This window comes from Setaria italica, chromosome VIII (assembly GCF_000263155.2).
Source record: "Setaria italica strain Yugu1 chromosome VIII, Setaria_italica_v2.0, whole genome shotgun sequence".
NCBI classification, from domain to species: domain Eukaryota; kingdom Viridiplantae; phylum Streptophyta; class Magnoliopsida; order Poales; family Poaceae; genus Setaria; species Setaria italica.
The window spans coordinates 38,552,045-38,576,470 of record NC_028457.1 but is presented as its reverse complement, the minus strand read 5'-3'; the positions used below and the strand labels follow the sequence as shown (position 1 = coordinate 38,576,470).

At 43.4% G+C, this 24,426-nt stretch overlaps 2 protein-coding genes across 2 annotated transcripts; one reads left to right on the top strand and one right to left on the bottom strand.

The window, feature by feature from the left end:
* Positions 1–7,405: 7,405 nt before the first annotated feature.
* LOC101760504 lies at positions 7,406–17,214 on the bottom strand. The gene is made up of 5 exons (XM_004979917.2): positions 17,075–17,214; positions 16,308–16,549; positions 15,927–16,165; positions 15,416–15,795; positions 7,406–8,066 (listed from the first exon to the last, which is right to left on the bottom strand). Exons 1-5 carry the CDS (start codon positions 17,185–17,187, stop codon positions 7,643–7,645), a joined length of 1,398 nt encoding a protein of 465 aa, XP_004979974.1. The 5' UTR covers positions 17,188–17,214; the 3' UTR covers positions 7,406–7,642.
* Positions 17,215–17,544: 330 nt separating this feature from the next.
* On the top strand, positions 17,545–20,674 carry LOC101760098. The gene is made up of 2 exons (XM_004979916.2): positions 17,545–17,793; positions 19,773–20,674. The coding sequence occupies exons 1-2, from the start codon at positions 17,660–17,662 to the stop codon at positions 20,287–20,289; spliced, it is 651 nt and encodes a 216-aa protein (XP_004979973.1). The 5' UTR covers positions 17,545–17,659; the 3' UTR covers positions 20,290–20,674.
* The last annotated feature ends 3,752 nt before the right edge of the window (positions 20,675–24,426 follow it).

Below are 24,426 nucleotides of genomic sequence, written 5' to 3'. Positions count from 1 at the left end.
TTTCCTCTGTGGAGAAAGGTGCTTCCAGACTGGATAGATTGTCATCTATGTGCATTAGCTGAGATAAATCAAACTCCATTGGTTGAGGATTGGAAGACCCCAATCTTTCCTTGTAGGCCGCCCAGAGAATTGATTCCTTATGCCTGTGGCTGGTTTGAGGAATACCATCAAAGTCTTCAATGGATCTAATAAAGTTCTTTTTATGCTTAATTGTTGCATTGACATGAAAAAACTTTGTGGATTCATCTCCAAATTTTACCCACTTAAGAGCTCCACGTTGTTTCCAGTATGTGTTTTGCTGTTTTAGGAGGGATTGTAAGTGCTGCTGTAAAATATCTTTGAAATTCCATTCAATTAGGAGCAGATCTCTACACTCCTCTATTCGTTCCAAGAAGGATAGAGTAAGTTTCACATTGGAGATGACTGTTTTCAGACTGGATAACTGAGCTTGCCATGCTTTGAGCACCCTCCTGAGGTTTTTGAACTTGGCGGTAATAACCTTAGCTTTATCTGTTTCCTGTATAGGGACCGACCATCCGTGTTTGATAATATCCATAATCTGATCATGTTGTAGCCAGTGATTCTTAAAACGAAAAACTTTTCCTTTCGGAATATCTGTACCAAAGGTTATGATGCATGGCGTGTGGTCTGAAGTTTCCATCACAAGAGGGTAGGCAAAGGTATTCGGATATGAGGAAGCCCAGGAAGGGGTGACAAAAAACCAATCTAGTCTTTCCAGCAGGGGTGATTGTTGCTTGTTTGACCAAGTGAATTTTTTTGACTTGAGTGGAATCTCAATAAGGCCAAGACAACTAATAGCTTCATTGAATAAGAGCATGTCTGTAACACTGCCTCCTGGTTTATTTCTATCTGTTGGGCTTCTCATTAGATTAAAGTCTCCTAAGATCAACCAGTCAATATCATCAGGCATCTGTACATGTTTAAGCTAGTTAATGAAGTCTCGCTTCCTTTCCAACAAACAAGGGCCGTAGACATTTGTGAGAATCCATTCATTATCAGACATTGTGGATAGAAATTTCACTGATAACGCATACTCATTAGTAAAAACCAATTCCCCATCGAAAAGTCTTGATTTCCATATGATTGCAATGCCTCCTGAAGCACCCACAGAGGGCCGGTATTCAAATTTATCGAAAGCACGGGGGCAGAATTTTCTAATATAGTTGCTATCAAGATGTTCTCTCTTAGTTTCTTGCAGACATATAACATCACAGTTGCTGTCAATTATTTTGTTCCTAATTGAAATCCATTTCTTGTTAGAATTAATACCCCTGACATTCCAACACATAACATTCCATACTCTTGTTTTCACAGAATGATTCATAAAAGATTATGTAAGGGGGGCTGCCATAAATCAGGCAGACAATGCCTGGACCAATTCTGAATAAACCGAGGTAGGAGAAGTATCTGGGTGCAGTCACAGACATCAAACATAACCAAAATAAGAGAGACATATAACAAAATAAAGTTTCTGGCAAAACAGGTCAGGTGCAGAGAAGGATGCCACCGAGTCCCTCCAGAATTACTGCTTCTTGGGCTTCTTCTTGTTGCTTCTTGGGGGCTCCTGTGCATCTTCAGCATCTGCAACAGACTTCTTCTTGACCAGCTTCCTTGCAACCGGAGCTGTGCCCTTCTTCTTGACCAGAACATCAGATGTTAGCTTGGAGGCTTCCACCTTACAGAAAGATTCGCCCAGGTTTCTGATAGCTTCCTTTGATAAGGCAGGAGGGGCTGCTGAACAACCAATGCAGTTTTTGTTTTTACAGCTAGAGCTTTTGTACCCCTGGTTGTGACTGGAGTTCCTACTACTCCTACGAAGCTCCTCATCATTAATTGTGCAGCCCAAGTCAATGTTGTCTAGATCATTCATGTGGTGTGCCTTCTTGAGCAGGGCCTTAGACCAAGGACCAGAGGTCGCAGAGACCTTTTGAATGATCTTTTCTAGAGGTGTGGAAGGTGACTTTGTGGGCTCAGGGCTGAAAACATCAAGGTCAGGAGAGTTTTGTTCCAAGACATCAGGAGCGAAAGGGATGGCTGAGGAGCTGGCAATGTCACTATGCAGATTTCCTTCAAAAATAATGCCCTTGGATTTGAGCCCCATATTCTGATTAGAAGAATCCTTGGAAGGACAATCAGGAGAAATCTCATTTGGACATACATTAGGTAGGCTGACTTTTAAAGCCGGCTCAGAGTAAAGGAAAGACATAGCTGGTGAAGACAAGAAGCTTTTGGCCCAGGCAAAGCTCATGGGATTCAGGAGTTGGGCCATAAAAAAGTGAGACCAAGCCAGGGGGACATTCACCTGGGAGTCTGTCTTGCCTGGTGGAAGATATTTCGCCCAGAGATTGTAGAGGTCTGCAGGTGTCTGAGTGGCTTGAAGCTGTTTAGCATTCTGGAACTGGGAGAAGACAGGATCTTGACAAGGCCCAAGAGTTTGGACAAAGCCTAGATGCATGTGAAAGTTTTGAGGCCCCTGGTCCTGAGCTTGATCTTGATCTTGATTACCATCTAGGAGCTCATTCTCATTAATTTCCTCCTGAACCATGTGCAGTGGCTGACCATTATCTTGGGGGATGAAAACATCAACTTGAGGAGGTTCAATATTAAAATTATGTGGAGGGAGGCCTTCACTCCCTGAGGAGTCAGTTCCATCAATAATCTGCATGTTATCCTCCATGTGATCATCAGCACCCTGATTAGCTGCTACTTGAATTAGATTGTCAATGCCACCTAGGTCATCATCCAGTGCCATATTTAAATCAAAATGAAGACCATTAGGGTGAACCTCCTGAATCAAAGCATCATGATTATCTTCCTGGGGTGGGACTTGTTGTTCCTGATTGGCTGGGAGACCTTGCACAATAGGCACATCTGGTGGCAGCTGGGGCCCAATGAACGGGGCATCATTTTGTCCTTGAGGCCCCTCAGGCCAGAGACCCCATTGTTGAGCTGGGGCTTGCACAGGCATTGCACCGGGTACATTATGGTTCCCAGCATTGGATGGTTGGCCATATCCAAAGAAGTCGAACAAGAGCGGATCAACTTCATCAGGGGGTTGGTTTTCATCTTCAGGTCCCACTCCCAATAACCTGTATTGTAAAATTTCACATTGCACCGTCCATGAATTACCTTCAAAATCCTCTCCTTCTGAGCAGACCAGGAACCAGGGGATCTCAGTTAAATCCACTACTCGGACTTTAACAATGACCCGGGCCAGGTTATTCGGGTCCTCCTCCCAAACTAACAATCTTCCAAAGACTGCCACTGCTTTTTCAATGTCAGATTTTGTCCAATAATCGATATTGAGGCCTAGAAGCATAACCCAAGCCTCACAGTTCATGGTGGTGAGTCTGTTGTTCCAGCCCCGATTATGATCAAAAAAAGTTATTCTGTATTGCCCATACTGATGTTGACCACCCCCAATAAGAAAATCCTTTTCATGCACAAAGTGGAATCGAACATACGCTTGACCATACGGGCAGGGTTGAATGGAGTGAATAGTAAGCCCCTTATGGTTTCGCAGAAAATCATCAAGAAGCTCCCGTATGGACTGAAAAGATACCTGGAGCTGCGGGAGAGGTTCAATCTTTGCAATGGCTACATCACTTTGATTCCGCCTCGCTCCGCCGAGAACCACCCTAGACATTGGCTTACGGAAGCCCACAATCTGACGCTGACATCCCCTTGGCATGAAGGGTGCTGGATTAACGAACCTGTAGGCCATGAAAGCTTCTTGAAGATCGGCCAGCACAAGTGATGGTCCAAAGGAAGACGAGGGGTTCTCTTCGGAGAAGCTTTGGGGGTGAGGCTGGGGGGAATGGCTGGAGGAGGGTGCATTGTTTACAAAAGACGGCGGAGGCGGCGGAGCTTTTTGCGTGGGCTCCGAGGCCGGGGAGGAAGACGAAGGGACTCCCTCTGGAACCGCGACACTGAGGGGACGTTTCCAAAAAATAGTTTCCTTAGGAGCAGCTGCCGGTAGACCCAACAGAGAAAGACCCAAATCTTGAAAAATGCCAACTGCCACCTCCTGGGCATTAGAGGACCCACCAGTCATAGGGGTTACATTCTGGAACCAGGTGTGCACCGGAAAGGAAGACCAGTTATCCAGGCAAGGTGGTTGGAAAGAGGCTGTATCTTTGGAGAGCCCAGGGAAGCGTGGGCGGAATCTGCAAGATGCCGCAAGGTGGCCTAGACGGAAACAAGATCCGCAGCGAATGGGCCTCAAGCAGGAGCCTCTGGAGTGGGCGTGAGAGAGACATCTGGAGCACTGGTTCCGGCCCAGCTTCACTCCCCAACTTTGAACCGATGGAACCAATTCCGAAAAACCCGGCTTATCCATTAAGATAGACTTAAAAGTCTGACTCATTGCACCCAGATTAAGGTCCAAATTAATGCCACGAGAGGTCTGATTTGAAATTTGAAATTTCTGTGTTCTCTGTTCATGAGTCCGGGCACGCCCATCAAGAACCTTGATCCGGGTTCGACGATTATCAGAGAAATCCGAGACTGAAGAACAACCATCATGAAGCTTCTGTAAGGGTGATGAGCAGCGGTGAAACTTGGATCGACCAAGAGGCAGAGAGTTGGCCCCAGTTAAAAGCACAGGAGACTTCTTAGAAGAAACCAAAATCCATGGAAAGTGAGCTCCTTGAGCATTGGCTATAACCAATTTGGCGAAGTGCAAACCTCGATCATTGAACAGGTTGAAATCCACTTTGAAAAAATCACATTGAGAAGAACCCATCTGATAAATGAGAAGCCCAACTTCTTTGCAGGAGACGCAGAACTTGAAAATCCAATCATCCACCTCAAAAACTTGGAAGAGATCCGAGGATCCTCCAAGAACCGATTGGAGTAGAAAGGCCACATTACTTTCAGAAAGCTTGATCTTTGATCGAGAGAAGGAAGCCAAGAGCCAGAAGCACGAAGAGGCAGAGGAAGAGCGGGCAGAAACCTGAGCTCCCAAGAGGGACCGTACCTTGTTGGAGAAAGAGAGCCCTGGACGGAGATCCACATTGGATATATCCATGGAGACGAGCAGAGGAGGGGGGGGGGGGAGGAGAAGCTCACCGTCAGGAGGGGTGGACGCCGGGACCGGGTGGTCACCGGCGGGGGGCCGCCTTAGCGCTCTCCTCTCTCATGGGCTTGTTCGTTTCTATTTTCATTCGATATGGTCCTAAGGTGATTGACAGCATCTCGACACGCGACGTCGCGGCCAATGCTGGCTCCCAGGGCTTTTCCACTTGTTCAAGTTTGAGTAGGATTTGATGTATGGGCTTGAGATGAGTATAAGGGTAGAATATTTTTGAAGTATAACTAGATGGTTAGCTCAAACATATGCATATGTACTTGTGGTCATTTATTTTTATGCAAGGCTCTAAGTTTAAATTTGCTCTGCAAATTTTAGTAAAATTTTTGGGATGTTACAGGTGCTAACCCAAACTCACCTCTCCTGTGTGAATGTGGCAGCAAGTTCCACCTTGATGAGCTTCGGCACCTGCTGCTAGGAAAGGAAGGTCCTGAAGCATGGTACCCGATATTAACCCTAACACTTTTATGCGAATTGAGTGTAGCTCACCTGGTAAGCTAGGTTTCTTGTGGTGGAACCATCCCATCATCGTTCGAGTCCTCCACTTGGTATTGGTGATTGCATTTTTGTGGATTTTGTTCCAAAATTTAACTGGTGCGATTCTTTAGTGGTAGGCGACACGCCCGTCGACAGTGAGGCACAAATGGTGACTTTGTCAACCTCGATGATCTGCTGGCCAGTCTCTAAGACGTGCTCATAGGGTTTTTGTTGCGTGTGTGCATTCATAGGGTTGAGTGTGCATACGTGTATGTGAGCGTCTGCATCTGTACTGTATTTTGCAACTATTATTATTTTTATTGACAAAGTAGCATTATATTTTTAGGAGTTGTCGGTGAGCCAGCACTTTGAGTTTCTTTTTGTTATAGCTAGCTCCAGGTTTAAGATCCATTTTGGATCTGTGGCTTGGAGACGAAATCACATTGGTTTAAGTTTTTCCTTAGTATAAATTATAAACATAATGGTTCATCTAAAACTATCCACAGCTCCAAATTTGCAGTTTTTTGAACTACAAATACCTTAATTACATTACATGCTCTCAGCCATTGAGGCGGGCCTATACATAGACCTTGTTGGATTTGGTGGGTGCATTGCAATCCGACTAATAATCAAACCTGTGCAGCACTAATTATATAACTTTATTTATTTCTCCGTTGAGTTTTAAGCAACTGGCCCATTTAATATATCTCCAATTGTGTACCCTTTTGTTTGCGTTTGGCGGGTTGGGCTGCTCATGGCCAGCAGCGCTTGGCGTAGTGTTGTGACTAGCTATGCCAAGGAAGCCAGGCACACAGTACGTGGTGGTGGCCGCGATGATCGGGTTCGGCCCTCAAAGCGACGGGATATGATGTGCGCGCGGTCGAGGGTAGCGGTCGTCTGGGACGCATATTGGCGTCTCCCTAGCTAACACGCTTCTTTGAAACGTAACGCTGAGCTCTCCGTGCATACGATTGCAGGTGTTTGCGGCCAGGTGCTTTTGGTCGGGTGTCCTTGTCGAGCTTTGCATGGAAAGCATGCATGAATGGACTGATGGAGTCCTGTGAAGTTGTTGGATCGTACGTGAGTTAATATTTGCATGTAGATGCATCAGTATAGGCATTACCCTATAGCTTGTTGTCTGGTTCTTGCAGCCAGATGAGCACGTAGCAGAACGGCGAGGTAGACGCCGACTAGCTATATCATCTAATTGAATAACTTAGTTATCCCAAGTTCTTGGCACGTAATCACTCTTGATTCTTCATACCACCTGAAGCCTGCAGGTGCATCAACATTATTAACTGGTGTACGTGCATGAATTGGGGAGCAGCGTAGCGCAGTTTGCAAAAGCTCAAAGGGCCGTAAATCAGGTGTACATGATCGACCTCAATCTATACCCAACCAGACAAGTTTACAGAGCCAATAAGTTCAGTATATGCAAGACAAATAGCTTTATTCATACTTTTACTTGGCAAGTTTTACGTCGGTGTCACGAATCAAAAGACGAGAACGAAGGACCTCACTTTGTAACTTGTATAAAACAAGGATCTTTGAAGACATTGCAAGATCAAGCTTCTATTATGCATGTTTATTCCAAAGTTTTGCTCAGGGTAGCAGAATCAACCAAACCCTGCCGCAAAAATAGGATAATGACGATAAAAAAAATCAGCCAAAAGTCCATCTTACGGCATCAATATTACATGCCCCCCCTACACATTCCATCAGCTTGTTTTTACATCTGGCAGGAGATAATTTCACATTTACAAAGGCTAAAACCGAGTGCTCAATCAAACCTCAAGGAAGTTAAGGCACAGGAACGACAGAAGTAAATATCGCACTCCAGCAATACCATATATAATATGATAACAAGTTCCTAGAACATGGTTTGATGCATAGTTCCGTGGAGGCAAAGGAATCTGCTCAAGAACTTCTGTAGATGTCACAAACAAACATAATGAAACCAAATATTGTGCATGCATGGGTTGCATTTATTTCATATCGCATGTTACATTGCACTAACTTTTCTCAGGTGTGCGTACATGATCTCAATGATCCATTTCATGGCATGCCAAGTGGGACTCTGAGGAAGTCCACCTCATACAGCCCGTCGCCTCTGGCGTGCGCTCTACCGACGACCGTGCCCGCAGCGCTACTGATGACACAGGCGCCACGGCCGAACCCGACGCAGTAATCGAGCCCGGCAAGTTGCCCGACGGAGACAAGGTTGGTGCAAAGGCGGGGAACGTAATACACGTCAGGAAGGACCACGTCATCCGTTACCACGTCGCCGCGGCCGCAGACGGGCATGGGCGTCCCATCTGCCGCATGAACACAGAGGCCATCGTTCTCGACATCCACCAGGTTGCTGAATAGATCGCGTTTCCAAGTCGCGTGATGTGCAGCGCCGGTTGCGACGTACCATTCACCTGATCTCTTTTCCTCCTCAATGGTATCACGTTCGGCGACGCAGGAATTCGGGTCACTGGCAATAGACCATAGCAGCAGAAAATGAGTTATCTGTTAGCATGTACTCCCTCCGATCCTCCCAGGCTACAACCATGGCTAACTTGCGTTCTTCTACCTCACTACAGGTGACACGGGCTAGCATCTATTTTTGCATAATATATTCAGCTTCCATTTCAGCTCTCGCTATTTTACAAATACTAACCAATGTTGAGTTCAACATCAGTCGTGAAGAGAAGAACTTATTTTTATTTTAAATTGTGATTGGTAACTCAACTTTACTTTTTGATTTTATACCAATACTCTAAGATATTGAAACTAGGGGCAATTGTAACACCTCGCTCTCCAAAACCAAATTATTACCTACCCCTTTCTCGTACACAAAGCACCACATTTATACTTTTACCTTCGCTTCATGTAAAAAAAGTTAATGCAAATATGCAGAGGATAAAGGCTTATAAATTTGGTCTCCACTTACTCAATTAGCAATGTGGTACTACATATGTGCATATCTAAATTGAACGAGGTGTCATAGTAATGCTAGGTATTATCGTCCACCTCGCTAGTGATATTGTGTTCCTGCACGGACAACCCACTTGTCACACCCTAAATTTTTTGGATTTTAGAATGTAATTAAAAAGAATAATTAAACAATGATTTTCTCAAAATTTTAAAATTTTTCCCACATTTATTTCCTTCACAAGAAATTTAGTATAGGAAAATAATTGTTTGTCTTTCGGAATTAAATAAAGTTGTTCTTTGTGTGTACATTCATGCCGATGTATTTTGGTGTTTCATAAGTGCAAATGTTTTAAAAACGCACCTAGATAATGATTAGGTTCTTCCGAGAATTTTCTAGAATTTTCTGAGAATTTATTCTCATTTTTAAGGGCTAGATCCAATTATTGAATGTTCTAGAATCCTTTTTGCGAGCTCCAAATATTTTATTTGGACTCCTCGTATCCCAAACTATTTCTAGAAATTTTCTTGGAATTTTTGAGATTTTCGGAGTATTTTTCGTGAATTAAATGAATTATCTAGATTTCTCTGAAAATTTTCCTACCGGGCTGAGCCCATGGGCCCCGACCCGCTCCGACTGGCCCAGCCAGGCCCATCCGGGCCAGCTGCCGCCGCGCATTCCAGACCGAGCGCGGCACGCCATCGCCGCCGCCTCCTTGGCGTGCGCGCCGCCCGAGCCCCTGCAGTCCGCGCTGCCGCCGTCGCCTCCTCGCCTCGCACCCTCGCCGCCAGCTGCTGCTGCCGCCACGCCTCCTCCTGCGCGCCGCCGCCGCTAGCTGCTGTCGCTACCCGCGCAGCATCCTGGCCGAGCCGCTGCCGCCGCCATCCCGCACCGCCGCCCTGGCCCGGCCGCTGCCGTCGAGCGCCCGTCCCTCTCGGCCCGAGCGCCGCCGGCGGCCTGGCCGTCCGAGCAGATAAGGCCGGCCGGAGGTTGAAAGAGGTGAGGCTGTTTTACGTTTTAGCCCTCGAGAAAGTCTTAAATCCTTAGATCCAGTCCAATCTCTAAGTTTTATCGCGTCTGAGCCCTCGGTTATCGCAGTTAAGCCCTTGAATAGATTAGATCCTTTCAACCGAGCCCTTGCCATGATCTTTTGCAGATATAACCTCGAGATTTCACCTATTCACGAGCACTGTTCCATGTGTCTGGTGAATCTTCCTTGCTAGCCCTTGAGGTCTAAGGTTAATCATGAATAGACCCTTACAACCTTGTTTAATCCATAGATTCCACGTTTTAGCACTATTTCTATCCATTGCGTTAGGTTCATGATAACATAAATTATACGATAGTTATAATGTTTACCCTCATGCATGTCTTTATAAATAAATTTAATATTAATTTGATTAATGCCTATTTGAATGCCTTTTCATAGTGAGAATTTAAGCAAGGTTTACATCGGTTTTTCATAATAAATATTACTTGGCTAACACTATTTAATTGAGTTTTCTAAATAAAATCAAAATAGAGTGTATCTCGGCTTTTCATAATCACACTTAATTTGATTAATATTCAAATCAAGTTTCCTAGATAAAAGTTGATTAGGTTTTTACACCGACTTTTATAAATAAATCTTAACATGATTAGTACCAATGTGAATATGTTTTCAATAGCAATTTGATCCACTTGAATCATAAAGCATACGTTTAGATGTTTTATATAGTTTAGCCTTTTTAAAGTCAAATGTTAAATGGTATAATCTATACTTCAATATTTGTAATTAAAATATTGTTAAGTTATAACTCATTTTTCTTAAGTATTGATAAAATGACTAATGTCAATATGAAATGTGTTTTCTAAATAAATTTTTGTTTAGCTAACACGACATTTGTGTTTATTTGATTAGTTGTTCTCACCTTTCTAAAGTTAAGTGTGTAACTGGTATAATTTATACATAAATATTTTTGAATAAAACTTGACTAGGATTTACCTCGGCCTTTGCAAGTAAAGTATAATTTTCATTATTTCCAACTTAGGGTATTTCCTTTCCGAAATATCCTTTACATATGATTTGTTGAATAAAATAAACCTAGCATATAGTCTTTTATACTCTCATAAATAAAAATTGTTCGATAGCTGTTCTTTATCAGCTTTAGCTCAATATCTCTTCTGAAGATCTAGTCTTCTGTAAAGCGTTAGATCTTTCCAGTTCCAATTCTATCACACCCTAAAATTTTTAAGTTTCAGGATGTGATTAAAAAGAATAAATCAACAATGATTTTCTAATAATTTTAAATTTTTTCCCAACATTTATTTTTCTTCATGGGAAATTTAGTATAGGAAAAATAATTATTTGTTTTTCTAAATTAAATAAGGTTTTTCTGCATTTTGCATTCATACCGATGCATCTTGGTGTTTCATGAGTGCAAAAGTTTTAAAAATGCGATGTCCAGAACCTTTTGAGAATTTTTCCAGCTTTTTCTGGAATTTATTCTTTTTTTTCTAGAGCTAAATCTATTTTTTTTGAAGGTTCTATAATCCTTTTCATGAACTCCAAGTATTTTATTTGGATTCATCGTGTAGAATTTTCCTTGAATTTTTCATGATTTAAATAAATTCTCTAGATTTTTTGGATTTTTATTTACACGGGAAATGGTTACGGAAAAAAAGAAGGAAAACCTATCCGATCAGTTTGGGCTGAGCCCATGGGCCCAATCCGCTCCAAACAGCCCAGCCGCTTCGGCCCGCTAAAGCCCATCTGGGCTTGACGCCGAGCATCCAAGCTCGCCCGACGCTGCAACCTCCGTTGCCCTCGGCGTGAGGGCCACCCGCACCCTACGCCCCTATATAAACCCAGCCCTAGGGCCCCTACTGTACCGTTGTTGCCTCACGCCGTTTTCACCCGCTGCCACCTCGTTGCCGCGCCGCCATAGCTACCCTGTGCCGCCACCACTGCTCGCCTGCGCCTCCGCGATGTAGTGGTGGAAGTTTTCAGCACCGTTTGCGACGCAAACCCAAGAGCCAAAGATGAACGTTGCGCCTGCTTCGAACGTGACTACATGCTTGATGATGACTTGAGCCATTGAATTCGCACGGGAAATTTTGGCGACTTCCCTTACCTGGCGTGCTAGTTGTCGGTGTTTAAACCCGGCAACCTACCAAGGGAGTACCTGAGGTAGAGTTTTTGTTGGTGGGTGTCGCTGAAATCAGGAACTCGATGGTGTATGTAAGCACACGATTTAGACAAGTTCGGGTCACTAGATCGTGAAATACCCTACGTCTTGTGTGTTCTTGTATTGGATTGAACCTGTCTGGAGGGGGTCCCTGCCCGCCCTTATATACCGGGAGAGCAGGGTTACAAGAGTACTAGTCGGATTCTACCAGAGAGTCCTACTCTATCTACTACAAGTAGCTTCCTTGCCCTCGACTAGTTCCTTGCACTCCATGTAGGCTACGCGATCCTGCACCGTGGTCTTTATGTCCAGTACAACCTCAGTGTATAGCCCCATATGCGGGTCTGTTCAAACCTTCGGGTGGGCCCATAGATGTATGTACGATACCCGTGCCCTTCCTCGCCCAGTGCCGCCGCCTGGAGCTCCGCGTCGCTGAGCCGCACACCCACCACTGGTCCTCGACGCCCCCCTCGTCGCTGGAATGTTGCCGCCGCCTGGAGACCGAGCCGCATCGCTGTCCATCTGTTTCCAGCCGGCTCCATGAGCCTTCAACCCCAGTGAGCGCCTCCCTAAATCCCTTGCATCTCCTCCACTTCTGACACCGCCCACCCGAGGCCAGAGGCCACCGGAGCGCCGGCAGCTGGCCGGCCAGAGCCGCCCCTGTTAGAAAGGAGGAAGAAAGCCCTAGCTCTTTTGCATTTAAACCCCTAAAGAAGTTAGATCTTTTCAACCAAACCCAAGCTATGAACTTTTGCGGATCTAACCCTAACCTTAGATCTATTCACGAGCACTGTTCCATGTGTCTTGTGAATCTTCTCTACTAGCCCCTGAAGTCTATGGTTAATCACGACTAGGTCCATGCAATCTTGTTTAGCTCATAGAATCCACGTTTTAGCTCCGTTTTAATCCGTTCAAGTTGTGTTAGGTTCATGATAACATAAATTATATGATAGTGGTGACTTTTTCCATCATGCATGTCTTTAAAAATAAATTTAATATTAATTTGATTAATTCCTATTTGAATGCCTTTTCTTAATGAGAATTTAAGTAAGGTTTACATCAATTTAACACAATCAATACTAACTTGACTAATTCTTAATCAATTAGTTTTATAAATAAAAATTGATTAGGTTCTAACCCGGTTTTCGTAAACTAAGATTTAATTGGATAATTCTTATTTATAACCAAGTTTTCTAAATAAAAAATATTTATTGTTATACATCGGTTTTCATAAAATAAAGTTAATATGCTTAATAATATTATAAATGCCTTTTCCACATTAACATGTTTAGTTGAACATGAAATACAAAGTTATTCGATTAGATGTCTTATATATACTCTGTGTTCCTAAAGTTAAATTTGCATAACTTGTACTTGAATATTTACAAATAAAATATGATTAATTTTATCTCATTTTCAATGATTAAATATAACTTATTTAATTCCAAATAGGGTATTTCTCTGAAAAACCTATGTGCATGTTTTACTTAATTAAATTGGATCAAGCATATAGTCTTTTTATTTCTTTTATAAATCAAACCTCTCGATAGTTTTGCCTTGCCGACCATAGTTCTGTTCTCAGCATTTCCTGTGTTTGCGCGATCCTAGAATCGAGCCCTATCGTTTAAGCTCTTTTAAAGCTTTTCTTTGACTGGTGTATTGTTCTTAGTTGTACTTGTTTGTTGTTTTGCATGCTTGTGCCGATGATTGCTTCAAGTAGAAGGATCACTGCTCGGAAGATTTGAAGATTAAGAGTTTCAAGAGAGCAAGAGCTGAAGTGTAACTTTTCGTTGAAGAAAGGCACATGTCACTAACCACCCTTCTGTATATGCTTATTTATAATACCATAATAATGCTAATTGGAACATGGAGCGAGCATCTAGGAAATAGTGCAACCACAAGAACTACATGGCTCTGGTCTTAGCTAATAAATTAGAGACTCTAGTTTGGGGTAATCTTACCGAATGGGCAAGAGGGGAGGCGTTGATGGGGTATAACCCAATCCTAATGGAAAGTGAGCTTTGCTAAGACACTATGCCTATTAGGGAGGTTTATGCTCTTCTTCGACTTGAAACCTTAGCGGGTTACCACTTATTAGGGAATCTTTGTAAAGGCCTCGTAGCGTCCTTATGCAGTCACATCTCGGTAGTGTGATGAGTGCCTGATTAGCATAACATGGTTAGGTCCAAAGTTCTTCTGAATTTTTATGTGACTTGTGGTGAAAGTGTACAACCTCTGCAGAGTGTAAAACTGATATATCAGCCATGCTCACGGTCAAGAGCGGCTTGGACTCTCACATGGTTAATAAATTTAAAGATGGACTTAAATCATTATTCTGGTTATTTTTTGTAGCCTTGGTGAGTAGTAATCATAAGTGTACTCACCCTTGCTTAATGCAGCTCAGAAGAGGAAGATATGGCATTTTTCTAAAGATAATGCTGATTTCTAGGCGTACACAACCCCTAGTTGATTGCCTGTGAAATTTGGAGCCTCCATTTTCAGGATTAAGCCGTATATCTCTGATAGACTCGTAAGTCTTTATTTATATTCCTTTACGTGATACTGTTACTGTTATTCACTAATGATGTCACTATATATATGAAACTAGATCCTGGCATACACATAGGTATCACTTAGTTTTGTTTTAAAACCGGGTGTGACACCACTGCATGTCCACTACCCTTCCTCGGGTACAACATATGCTATCCTCTCCCAACAAATATGATTGCCAATACAAAATTCAATTGAAATAGCACAACAACCTCAAGATCTAAATGTTATATGTGCATTACTATAAAATCACTAGCTCATCAACACATGAAAGCTCCTCCACAGTCTAGCAATTTTAATTGACAATCTTTAAAAATTCATGGATAAATATGGGGCATGTAGCTAATGAAATTTCTTAATTATTTGCATTGTCTCTCCCTCTAATTTATTTCATATGAAGATTATAGGATTAATTCAAATTATTTTATAACAATACTTATGGTAATTTATTTAGGGAGTTACTCTAAATAATTTATAATGACAGGAGTGAGTGATTTAAAAAAATATAAAATAGATCCAACAGGTATAATTCTCAACTATAATTAGATTAAACCAAACTGATGTCCGGATGCTTCTTAATTATCCTAGAAGAATTTCTAGACCTATAATTTCATTTTAAATGCTTGTTGTGAGGATTAACATGGAGGCTCAAAAGGAGTCTCCAACTAGTAAGGGCAAGATATAGAAAAACTGGTAGTTCATTCACAACGTGTTTTGTTCATTAGCATAAGATTACTAGTAAGTTCTACATTGAAATGACTTTGTATACCTTTTGATTGGAGTCCAAACGCTGGGAACGGATGGAAAAGGTTGAAATGTGTAATAAAAAATAGCTCTTTTATGGTACAGAATACTAGGCTATACTAGTGTTTGAAAAATGACTAGTATACAAATATCCGATGGTCAAGATTAATTGTATACTACTGAAATCTTTACCTGTGGTATGGGTAGTATACATGAGTAGTATAGGTAGTATAAGGCTATCATGGTAAAAGAACACAAATGACATCACTAAAATTTTATTTTTGACACTAGCATAAAGTTTAAAAGGCCATTCCGTTTGAAATCTCACTTCTCACATGTAATAATTACTAAATCATCCATAATCATAAATATTTAGATCTTATATATATACTATATACTACTAAGTAGTAGTATTGTGTACCGTAAAAAAGCTAAAAAAACACCTACCTGTGATTTTCGGCTTCATCGTCGGTAAGCTTATTTGCCATTGGAGCGCGTGTTGTCTCATCTGACGAATTAGTTGCTACGGCCCTATTAGAGCGTGGTTTGACACTTTGTTCATCTGTCAGGTTATTCCGAAAGAGATGTTGATGCAGACGGTGAAGGCCATTGGAATCAAGCACAAGGTCCACTGAATCCATGTTCGGAGCAGCTCTCGAATCCAGGATGAGGATATCATGCACAGCTCGTTGTGTTGATGAAACAAGACTGCTCGTAGCCTTCGTGGATTTGCGGGTTTCCAGACAGCTTAAAACTATTTGATTCAATCTCTTTATTTGTTTAGAAGATGACTCAAACTTCCACCTGTTCCTCCAGTTTTCATATACCTATCAAATTAAAGCATGAAGTTTGGTATTATATTGGGAAAATTATAGTACTACTGCATCAGTTGTCAAGATTCTCAAGTGATCCATAACGATTTTGTCTAAAATGATAAGGACAGATAGAATTTTCTTACAATCTCAAAGAATTCTTCGGGAGACATTTCAGATATTTTGGAGCAGACCGCTTCTTCCCCAAAGCAACTTGGAGGTATGCCAGACCCGTGCTTCTCATCTGCGATTTTTGGCACCATATTCTCATCCAGCAATACATTGGCAGGTTTTAAATCAATATGACAAAACTCCTCATGGAGGTATGCCAGAGCCTTGCGTACCCCCTTAATTATATTCAAACGTGTCTTCCACTTTAGTTCATCTGTGTTGCAACAAAAAGATAATAATTATCTCAATATGTGGATTTCAAGTATGAGTCCTAACTTTATAGATAGTTTTTTTGAAACAACTTTATGGAGAGTTATTCTACATGCAGGAAACCATCATAGGAGGAAGATACTTGCCAAGATTTCCCTTCGGCATATACTCAAACCAGAGTGAGGTATCCATCTTGTCAGCAACAACTTTTCTTTTTAACAAAGATGGATCCATTCTCTTTTTAACGGTTCCCGTGCGAATGAATTCAGAGCTCTTTACTGCAGGAACCCAAGCATACTCATCCGGTGAAGCAGGGAAGTAGGGCGACCTCTTTTTCTTTGCCTTCCCCTTCGATGATATATACTTCCGGGTTTCAGTATCTTCAAAGCTGTGGGAGAAAATGAAACATTCAGATGTTCTCCATATCAAAGGGAAAAGACGCCACCGACAGGTCTTAACATCATTTACTTTACTTAGCACCGCGGATATCTTGAGTGAATCCAACGACATCAGAATCTCTATGAAATCAGAGCAGCGTACTGGCTGCTGAGTCGCCAGTTAGCATACCTGATGAGATAAGCTGATAATGCAGTTTTAACTACGGATCCCCTTTATTTCTCTGCTCTGACAGCAAATATTTTGTTTTGAACAAATAAATCGGTTCAATTGTTGTTAAATTTTACCACGAGGCTTAAAACTGAGTGATTTCTACTTTTCTTAGGACTAATGAATAATCTCTAGGACGCCTTATGTGTCCCAAGAGGAACTAAAACGAAGCTAATCCCACAGCATATGCAGATGGCTGTGATGCGCGTTTGCCTTCCTTGAAAAACAGACATATTTCGCATGGATCTAACTCTGTAAATGGAAGAAATTAAGCTGCGAAAGGGAGAGCAAGGCAGAGATATCGTACCCTTTGAGACAAGCTTCAACATGGCGAGCAAGTAAACTACACACGGCGTCCATGGCACTGATCTGCCGTGGAAACTCTTGCTGATGATACGCGGGCGTACTAGCGACTTCCATGGCTTCCTTTAGCTGTGGTGGAAGAGGAAAGTGCGCAGAAGCTGGCACAACCGTGGGGTTGTTGACTAGGCAGGGGAACAGGCCTAATTACCATATTACCCATGTACACTTTCAGACCCTTGGAGTTTGGCATTTTTTGCATCTCAGACCAACGAAACGCGAAAACTTTCTTCCTCCGAGGGGTTTTTCGTTAAGTAACAGAACCACAAGGGGTCATGTGCATGCAATGTGTGCAGCCTTCGCAGTTCACTAGGCGCTTTTTCGTTTGCACATGCAGGACGAGGGGAGCAAGATATAATTAGAAGAGATATATAAGGGGCTTAACCCACCATTTGGCAGAGCAAAGGGCATAGGAGTCGTTGTGGTGGCCTTCCAAGACGAATTGAGTTTGTGCTCATCTTCCTCAGCTTCAAGAACCAGCCAGCCGCCTCCGCACCGTCTCCTCTCTGATCCCCACGGCCGGCGCGCGAGCATGGTTATTTCGGTTCATCGCCCGGTCGGTGTCATGGATGCCGCCGTCGTCGCACAGGGAGATGTGACACCGTTCCCCTCCGCTGCGGTCTCCATGAATGCTCCATACCACGCCATGGGCGAGATCCAGGCAGGGTATGAGCCTAATCCCTTCCCTTGCTCGATTAATTTTGACCAAGTCTCATATGGACAGCGGACACTCATGTGGTAAAGCGCAGGTTACCCTAAAGCAGCTTGCTGCCTACTCCTAGTCAGTGACAAGGTAAATCTGTAATGCGTCCGTTGACATGGTAATTACCATTTCCAATGTAAAATCCAGCATCCTTGCAGTTGAGCCAGTTATTAACAACCACTCTAATTGTCGAATTTGAAGTTACCCTTCGGGTGCTCCGAAATTAGACATGTTCTGTAAGAGCCAGGGATGCATTGTTTCGGCAAATTCAGTTACTAATATATCTAGATTTCCCTTTTTTACAAATTAGTCAAGTTCTGTAGGAGCCAGGGATGCATTTTTGTTGTCATTGAGAACTTGGTGCTTCAAACTACCAATGCATCACGCTTAGGGGCTCCACAGGTTTGTCAAACTTCACGCATTATTACATCTCGGGAATTAAACTCTCTATTTGCCTCGCACAAGCTTTAATAGTTAGAACTAGGGTATTAGGATCAAAAGGGTTCACTCTCCTCTGCCAGGTTTGTTTAACTTAATGTGTACTACATACATGATTTGATTGACAATTGTTTCCTGAAATATTACTACATGGTGAATTTGCTACTCGGGAATCAAAACCCCATCCCGAGGTATGAAATTCAAACTTCTTTAGGAATTTAGTTTCTATTGCCATCTTGTTGTGCACCCATCTTTTTCCAAGCAATACATGCAAAAACGACAACCATCCCTGGTTTCGCCCAGGTTTTACCTACTATTGGATTTGAAACATTGAGGAACACACAATTTATATATCCAAGATTTAAGAAAAGAGATTTGTTACAATAATTGTTACGTACCAGTGGGTACTTCCAGGTACCTTTTTCTTTAAATTTTTTATGACCATTGATATGAGAAATGTAATTAAAAAATAATTAAATTACTATTGCTCTCACTGTTTTTGTACTTAGTCCCACCTATTTGGTACTTCTTGGTACTTTTCTTTAGGTACCTCTCGGTACTTCCTATCTTTCTATCACACGATTTCTCTAGATGGACGACTGTCATTTTTTCCAATCATAGTAAAAATCCTCTTAAGGAAAATCAACAATTGACTTAATTAGAGTGGTCCTTCTGTCATAAAACTTGTTTTAATCAACACCACATGAAATGATTACACATTTTACTAGGGTCCACACAAGCTTAGAGTCCTAATGCATTTAGATACATCGTGTAGCAAAATAAAAAGGAAAACTCGCAAAAGTTTGACTTGCACCCCTTTTGTTTCAATTAGTGCAAATTAACCCCTTAACTAAATAAATCAGTGCACTAATCACCCACATCTCGGCTTAGCAATGGTTCAATGCCATTTGAAAGTGGTTTAGGCTACATAATCTTCTAACTAATCACTGCACAGAAACCTCAAATGTTGAGGTGGGGATGATTACTACATCAGTTTAGTTAATTAAGGGGTTGATTTGGACTAATCATCAGTAAGGAGAAATGACTTCAACACGCAAAAGAAAATGAATACAAATGCATATTCCTTTGGGGTCTTACTGTTTTTGGTTTAATGTTACTTGGTACACCCCTATTTCTTGTAAATGGTCAAAGCTAGCATAAATGTTCCTTGTTCCAGTTAAAAATGTACGTTTTTGTTTTGTTCTAAGAAAAATTTCTCTAAATTTGACCATCTCTATAGAGAAACAGATCGACACCTACAATAACAGCTAAATAATGCATTAATGAAACCTACTTCAAGATGGATTTAGTGAAAATATTTTGACGCTATAGATGTTGTATTTCTCTATAAATTTGTCGAGGTTAGAAAGGTTTGACTTAAAGAAAACACTAAAAATATTGCGTGCCTTTTTTTTCCGTCCATATGGGGACTTAGTGGTTGTTTTGCTTCCCGCTTGTTCCCCACAATAATATAACTGAATCGTGTATTAATTACTTTGTGCAGAGGAGATGATTTAGCCACTGAGGATGAGGATGGTAACCGGCCGGTGCATATCATCAGACTGTTCCAGATTTTCATGACCGGTGACGCCGCAGGTGCTACTACTGAGCCGAGGATAGCTGATCATCCCGTCTTCTCCACCAAGTTCATTCTCGACTCGGGAGCCACTACGCATGCCACGGGAAACAGGTCCCTGTTTCCCTGGCTGTTCCCAGTACAAGAGGGTGGTGAGATTATTGCCGCCAATGGGCACGGGTTAGCAGTTCGCGGCTTTGGGCCCGTGGTCATGGAGAACTTCAGGTTGAATGGTGTCCTCTACGTCCCCGGCCTCTCCTGCAACGTCATCTCCCTGTCGAAGCTCATCGAGCTTGACTACGGCGTGGCGTTTTCCCGCGCTGGATGCCTGATCAAGGACCTCAGGACCGGCGAGATAGTTGGGAACGCCAGCCTCGTTCGGGGGTTATACCATTTCGATCGGCTGGAGATTCCACTGGACAGGGCCCCAGCAGTGGCGCCATAGGAGCCTCTGACAGGCAGATATGAGCATAGTTAGTTCATAACTGGATGTTGATCGAGTGCTGTGATTTCTGCCTGTCCTTTATCTGTGTGTGCATGTGCTGTGTCTGTGATGCTATTGGTTGCATCCTCGTCAATGGTAACCGAACCCGGGACATACTTATGGGCGTCGCAAGTGTGTCATATCTGAAATAAAAGTAACGGATGGTTAACAGAAATGGCATCAATCTCTCTTACCGCCAGCGCCAATGATGCTGTCAGAATTATTGTCAGGAGTTGCGAGGCTCCATCTCCTCTCCCATGATTTTCTTTTCTTTCCTTTCTTAATTCGCGATTTCCACTCCCGTTTATTTGAGATGCCGTCTGTATAAGCAATGCATTTATATATGTAACAAGTAAAAGGCAAATTTCATGTGAAACAAGTGCTGGTATGTGTATACCTCCCCATAAAATAACATGGATGCCTCACTAGAATAGCCTCCTATGGTGTGATCAAGTAATTTTTAGGTTATACATATATGTCACATATCTAAATATTTGCAAACTGAGAGTAGATCAGCTGGAACATGCCTAGCTAGCAAGGTTTAAGACCTTGAAACAGCACATGCTCTCATATTGTCCTCGTATTTTTTTCTAGATTTATTCTAGGAATAAATGATCTAGATTTATTCTAGGAATAACTGATGCTATATTTTTATGGTAAAATTTAATCTCCTTAATCCTATTCAGGGTTAAATTTGTTTGCACACTCAGGGATGCATTCTATTCGACCTTTCAGTTAAAAAAGCAGAAACACATGAAATAATGAGTAAATATACACTCTTAGAATTTAGCCGGAGCATCCAAACTTGATTTTTTGCTTACATGTAAAGTAACAAATTGGGGCGTGAACTTTCAATGATGGAGTGCACGCCTGTGGATCTTGGGAATCAATCTAGCTGCAGCTTTCAACTCCCAAGGTGGACCTAGTGTAGATTATTGGCAAAGACAGCTTAATTGCTTACATTATTGTTTGGTTAGCTTGGCGGGGCCTGGCCGTGTCTGATTCTAATTGGATCACAGATCCTAGTGGCCGGCATATGGTCAGTTTAGTTGGAGTCATGCTTTTTGTTTGCACCTTTCCGGCAGTGTCTAGGATTTGGATGCATGCATGTATCCACGCATGAACCGTGACGAAATAGTAACCTAATGAAGAGGGACTGCTCTTCTTCGACTACAAGTTCCTTACATCTTTCTTTATTTTGTTTGCCACATCGGATACCACTCCCGATGGCTGAGGGAATTATTTGTTATAACGGTCCATGTGATATACTAATTAATGTACTGGTTTCAACAGGGAAATAGCTATAATAAATACATAGCTGATGGTATAAGGAGTGGTTGCTTGCTTTTGAAGTGATGTTTTTGACTTATTTCTTTTCTCAGACCCAATAACCAAACCCTAGTCCACTGTATAAAAATGAGTCCCACTCTCCACTTCTTTATCTCATGGTGGATGCCTCTTTCACTCTCCTCACCTTCTCACCATTCTTCTCTTTCAAACTTTAGATGCTCTGCTCTAAGAACTTGGAGATTGTATAAGTTATTACTACAAAAATGGTTTTCAGGGATAGTTAAAACAGCATTGGGCGGGTGCGCTACCCACTCCTGCTTTCGTAGCTACAAATTGCATTTTGCAGGAGTGGATAGCTGTTCGCCCCTCTATAGTTGTTTCCATGGGAGGGTGACGCCATCACCCGCCCATGGAAACATATTTCTTAAGGAGCAGGTGACGTCATGACCCGCCCCTTCAAATTATTTTTCAGGGGCACCACCCTCCCTTGGAAATGTTGTTCCCGCCAAAAGTACCATGTTTATGCCAAATTTTTAACATGTGGTTCTCCCATGTATCAACCTATTTAAATCCAAGGCCTTGTTTAGTTCCCAAATTGGGAGTGGCAAAGTTTGCATTTTGTCATAAATGCTTAACTGTAGCATTTTGTTTGTATTTGTGAATTATTGTCCAAATATTGACTAATTAGGCTCAAAAGATTCGTCTCGCAAAGTACAACAAAACTGTGCAATTAGTTTTTGATTTCGTCTACATTTAGTACTCCATGCATGTACCGCAAGTTTAATGTGATGGGGAATCTTCTTTTTGCATAGTGCCAAAGTTGGGATTTTGGGGGAACTAAACAGGCCCCAAGTCTCACAAGTATCAACCCATTTAGATCCAGCACTCACGTAACATTGTGTATGCAATGAAATATATACAACCAGTCTCACAAGTTCCTAGATCAATATTTAAGGCCACAGAGAGAACAAGTTCAAATCCATATGAAAAGGGTAGGGGGTACATCCATGCTACATATTTCATATTCTGCTTTGCTTCCTTAGATATACAAAATAGTTTATGTCTCCAATCCTAAAGCCTACAACTTTAGCAATATAAATGTGACGACCGGCCTCAAATCTCTTGAGTTAATCTTAATCCGAGTCCCTAATCCCCCATCTCAGCTTTCCCGAATTTAAGTACTCAACCTCCAGCCCCGGTTCCGACCCCTGAGAACCGACCCCTCCCCGCCGTTTCCCCAGTTCCGACCCTGCCGACCCCAAACCCATACCGCTGGATCTTCTAAGTCTTCCCACAGTGTTTCTTTTCAATCTGAGCAGTGGACCAACTGAGACTGACCGGTGGACCCACAAAATCTTTTCCCTAGATCTCCCGCGATAGACGCACTCGAGTGGCATGCCCGCTCCAGAGTTCCTCCGCCGCGTGGCTCAACTTCTCCGACCCCCGCCGCTCCGCCCTGTCGCCGGCCGCGACCGGATGGATATCCGCGCCCCCTTCCCCAATCGCAGCGGAAGCTCCTCTGCTACCCTTTCTACAGCGTCTCGTGGCTCGCGCCCATCATCACCCCGCCGGACCCCCGGCTGCGGAGCCCGATGCCTCCCGGCTTTTCCGCCGCCCCTCCACAGTCGCGCCGCCTTGGTCCACGCTACGCGACGATTCCTCCTCCGCCAACCCCGACCCTGGCAGCGACAGCTCCTTTCCCGCCTTGCCAGATCTGCGCCCCGACAGTCTCTTGCTTTGCGCTCGCCCGTGCGAGCGCAGCCCGCCTGTCTTCTCACCTGTGCGCCCTTGCTTCTAGCGCCATTCCCTCGGTCACGTCCATCAGATTCGTCGCACGACGACGCCCGCCTCCGCCAAATCTCAACCACCGGCAAAACCGCGCCTGCGCCGCCCGGTCTCTGGTGCCCAATGGCCGACGGTGTCCTCCCCGAAGTCCTGCGCCGCCGCGCCGCTGCTCAATCGCCGCCCCGGTAGCACACTCCATCATTTCTTCCCGGTCCTCGTGCCGCTCCAACTCTCTCTCTTCCGCTCAGCTATAAAAGGGAATGCCAGAGCCTTGCTGGAGTCCCCTTCGCCATCGCTGCCTTGCTGCCGTTCATCTGCTTCGTGCTCAAAGCTCTACCGCCTAAGTCCCCGAGGAACTCTCCTCTCCACTCCACGCCTGCCCTTCCAATCCACCCCGCCGCTTACTCCTCCGCGCTGCACAAGAGCTTGCTTGTTTCCACAAGAAGCGCCGCCGCCGCCGCCGGAGCACCGCCAGGCATCGCCGCTGCAAGTCCTAGTGCTCCAGTTCCTAAGCCCAAGTCTGCTCCTTCCCGACCCCAAGCTTCACCTGTGAACCGAAGGTAAGCTGCCGACCCCTTTTCCGCCTCGTCCGACCCCTTCTGTTCGTCCGACCCCTTGTCCGCCTTGTCCGATCCTATCCGTTCGACCGACCCCTTTCTCCGTCTCGCCCGACCCTGTCTGTTTCGCCGACCCTTTCTCCGCCTCGCCCAAGGGCTCGGCTGTATCCTTTTCCTAGACCCGAGGGTATATGTGTAAAGATTTGGGGACTTCTCTACGTTAAGTCTGAGGACCCCCAGCACCTCTATTCCTCTAGTCTAAGGGTCAGACCATAAGTTCCTTCCCCTCCGACCCTTATATCTTGATCCCCACCAACTCAAGTGAACTTCCTCACTGATTCCGTAGCCTTGCTACAAAGTTTCTGAGCTAAAACTCGCAAGTGTTGCTGTTGTAATAATCATCTAAATACTGACCCCCTGCATTGCATTTCGTGTAGCGTTGCATCTCGCCGACGGCTTCTACGAG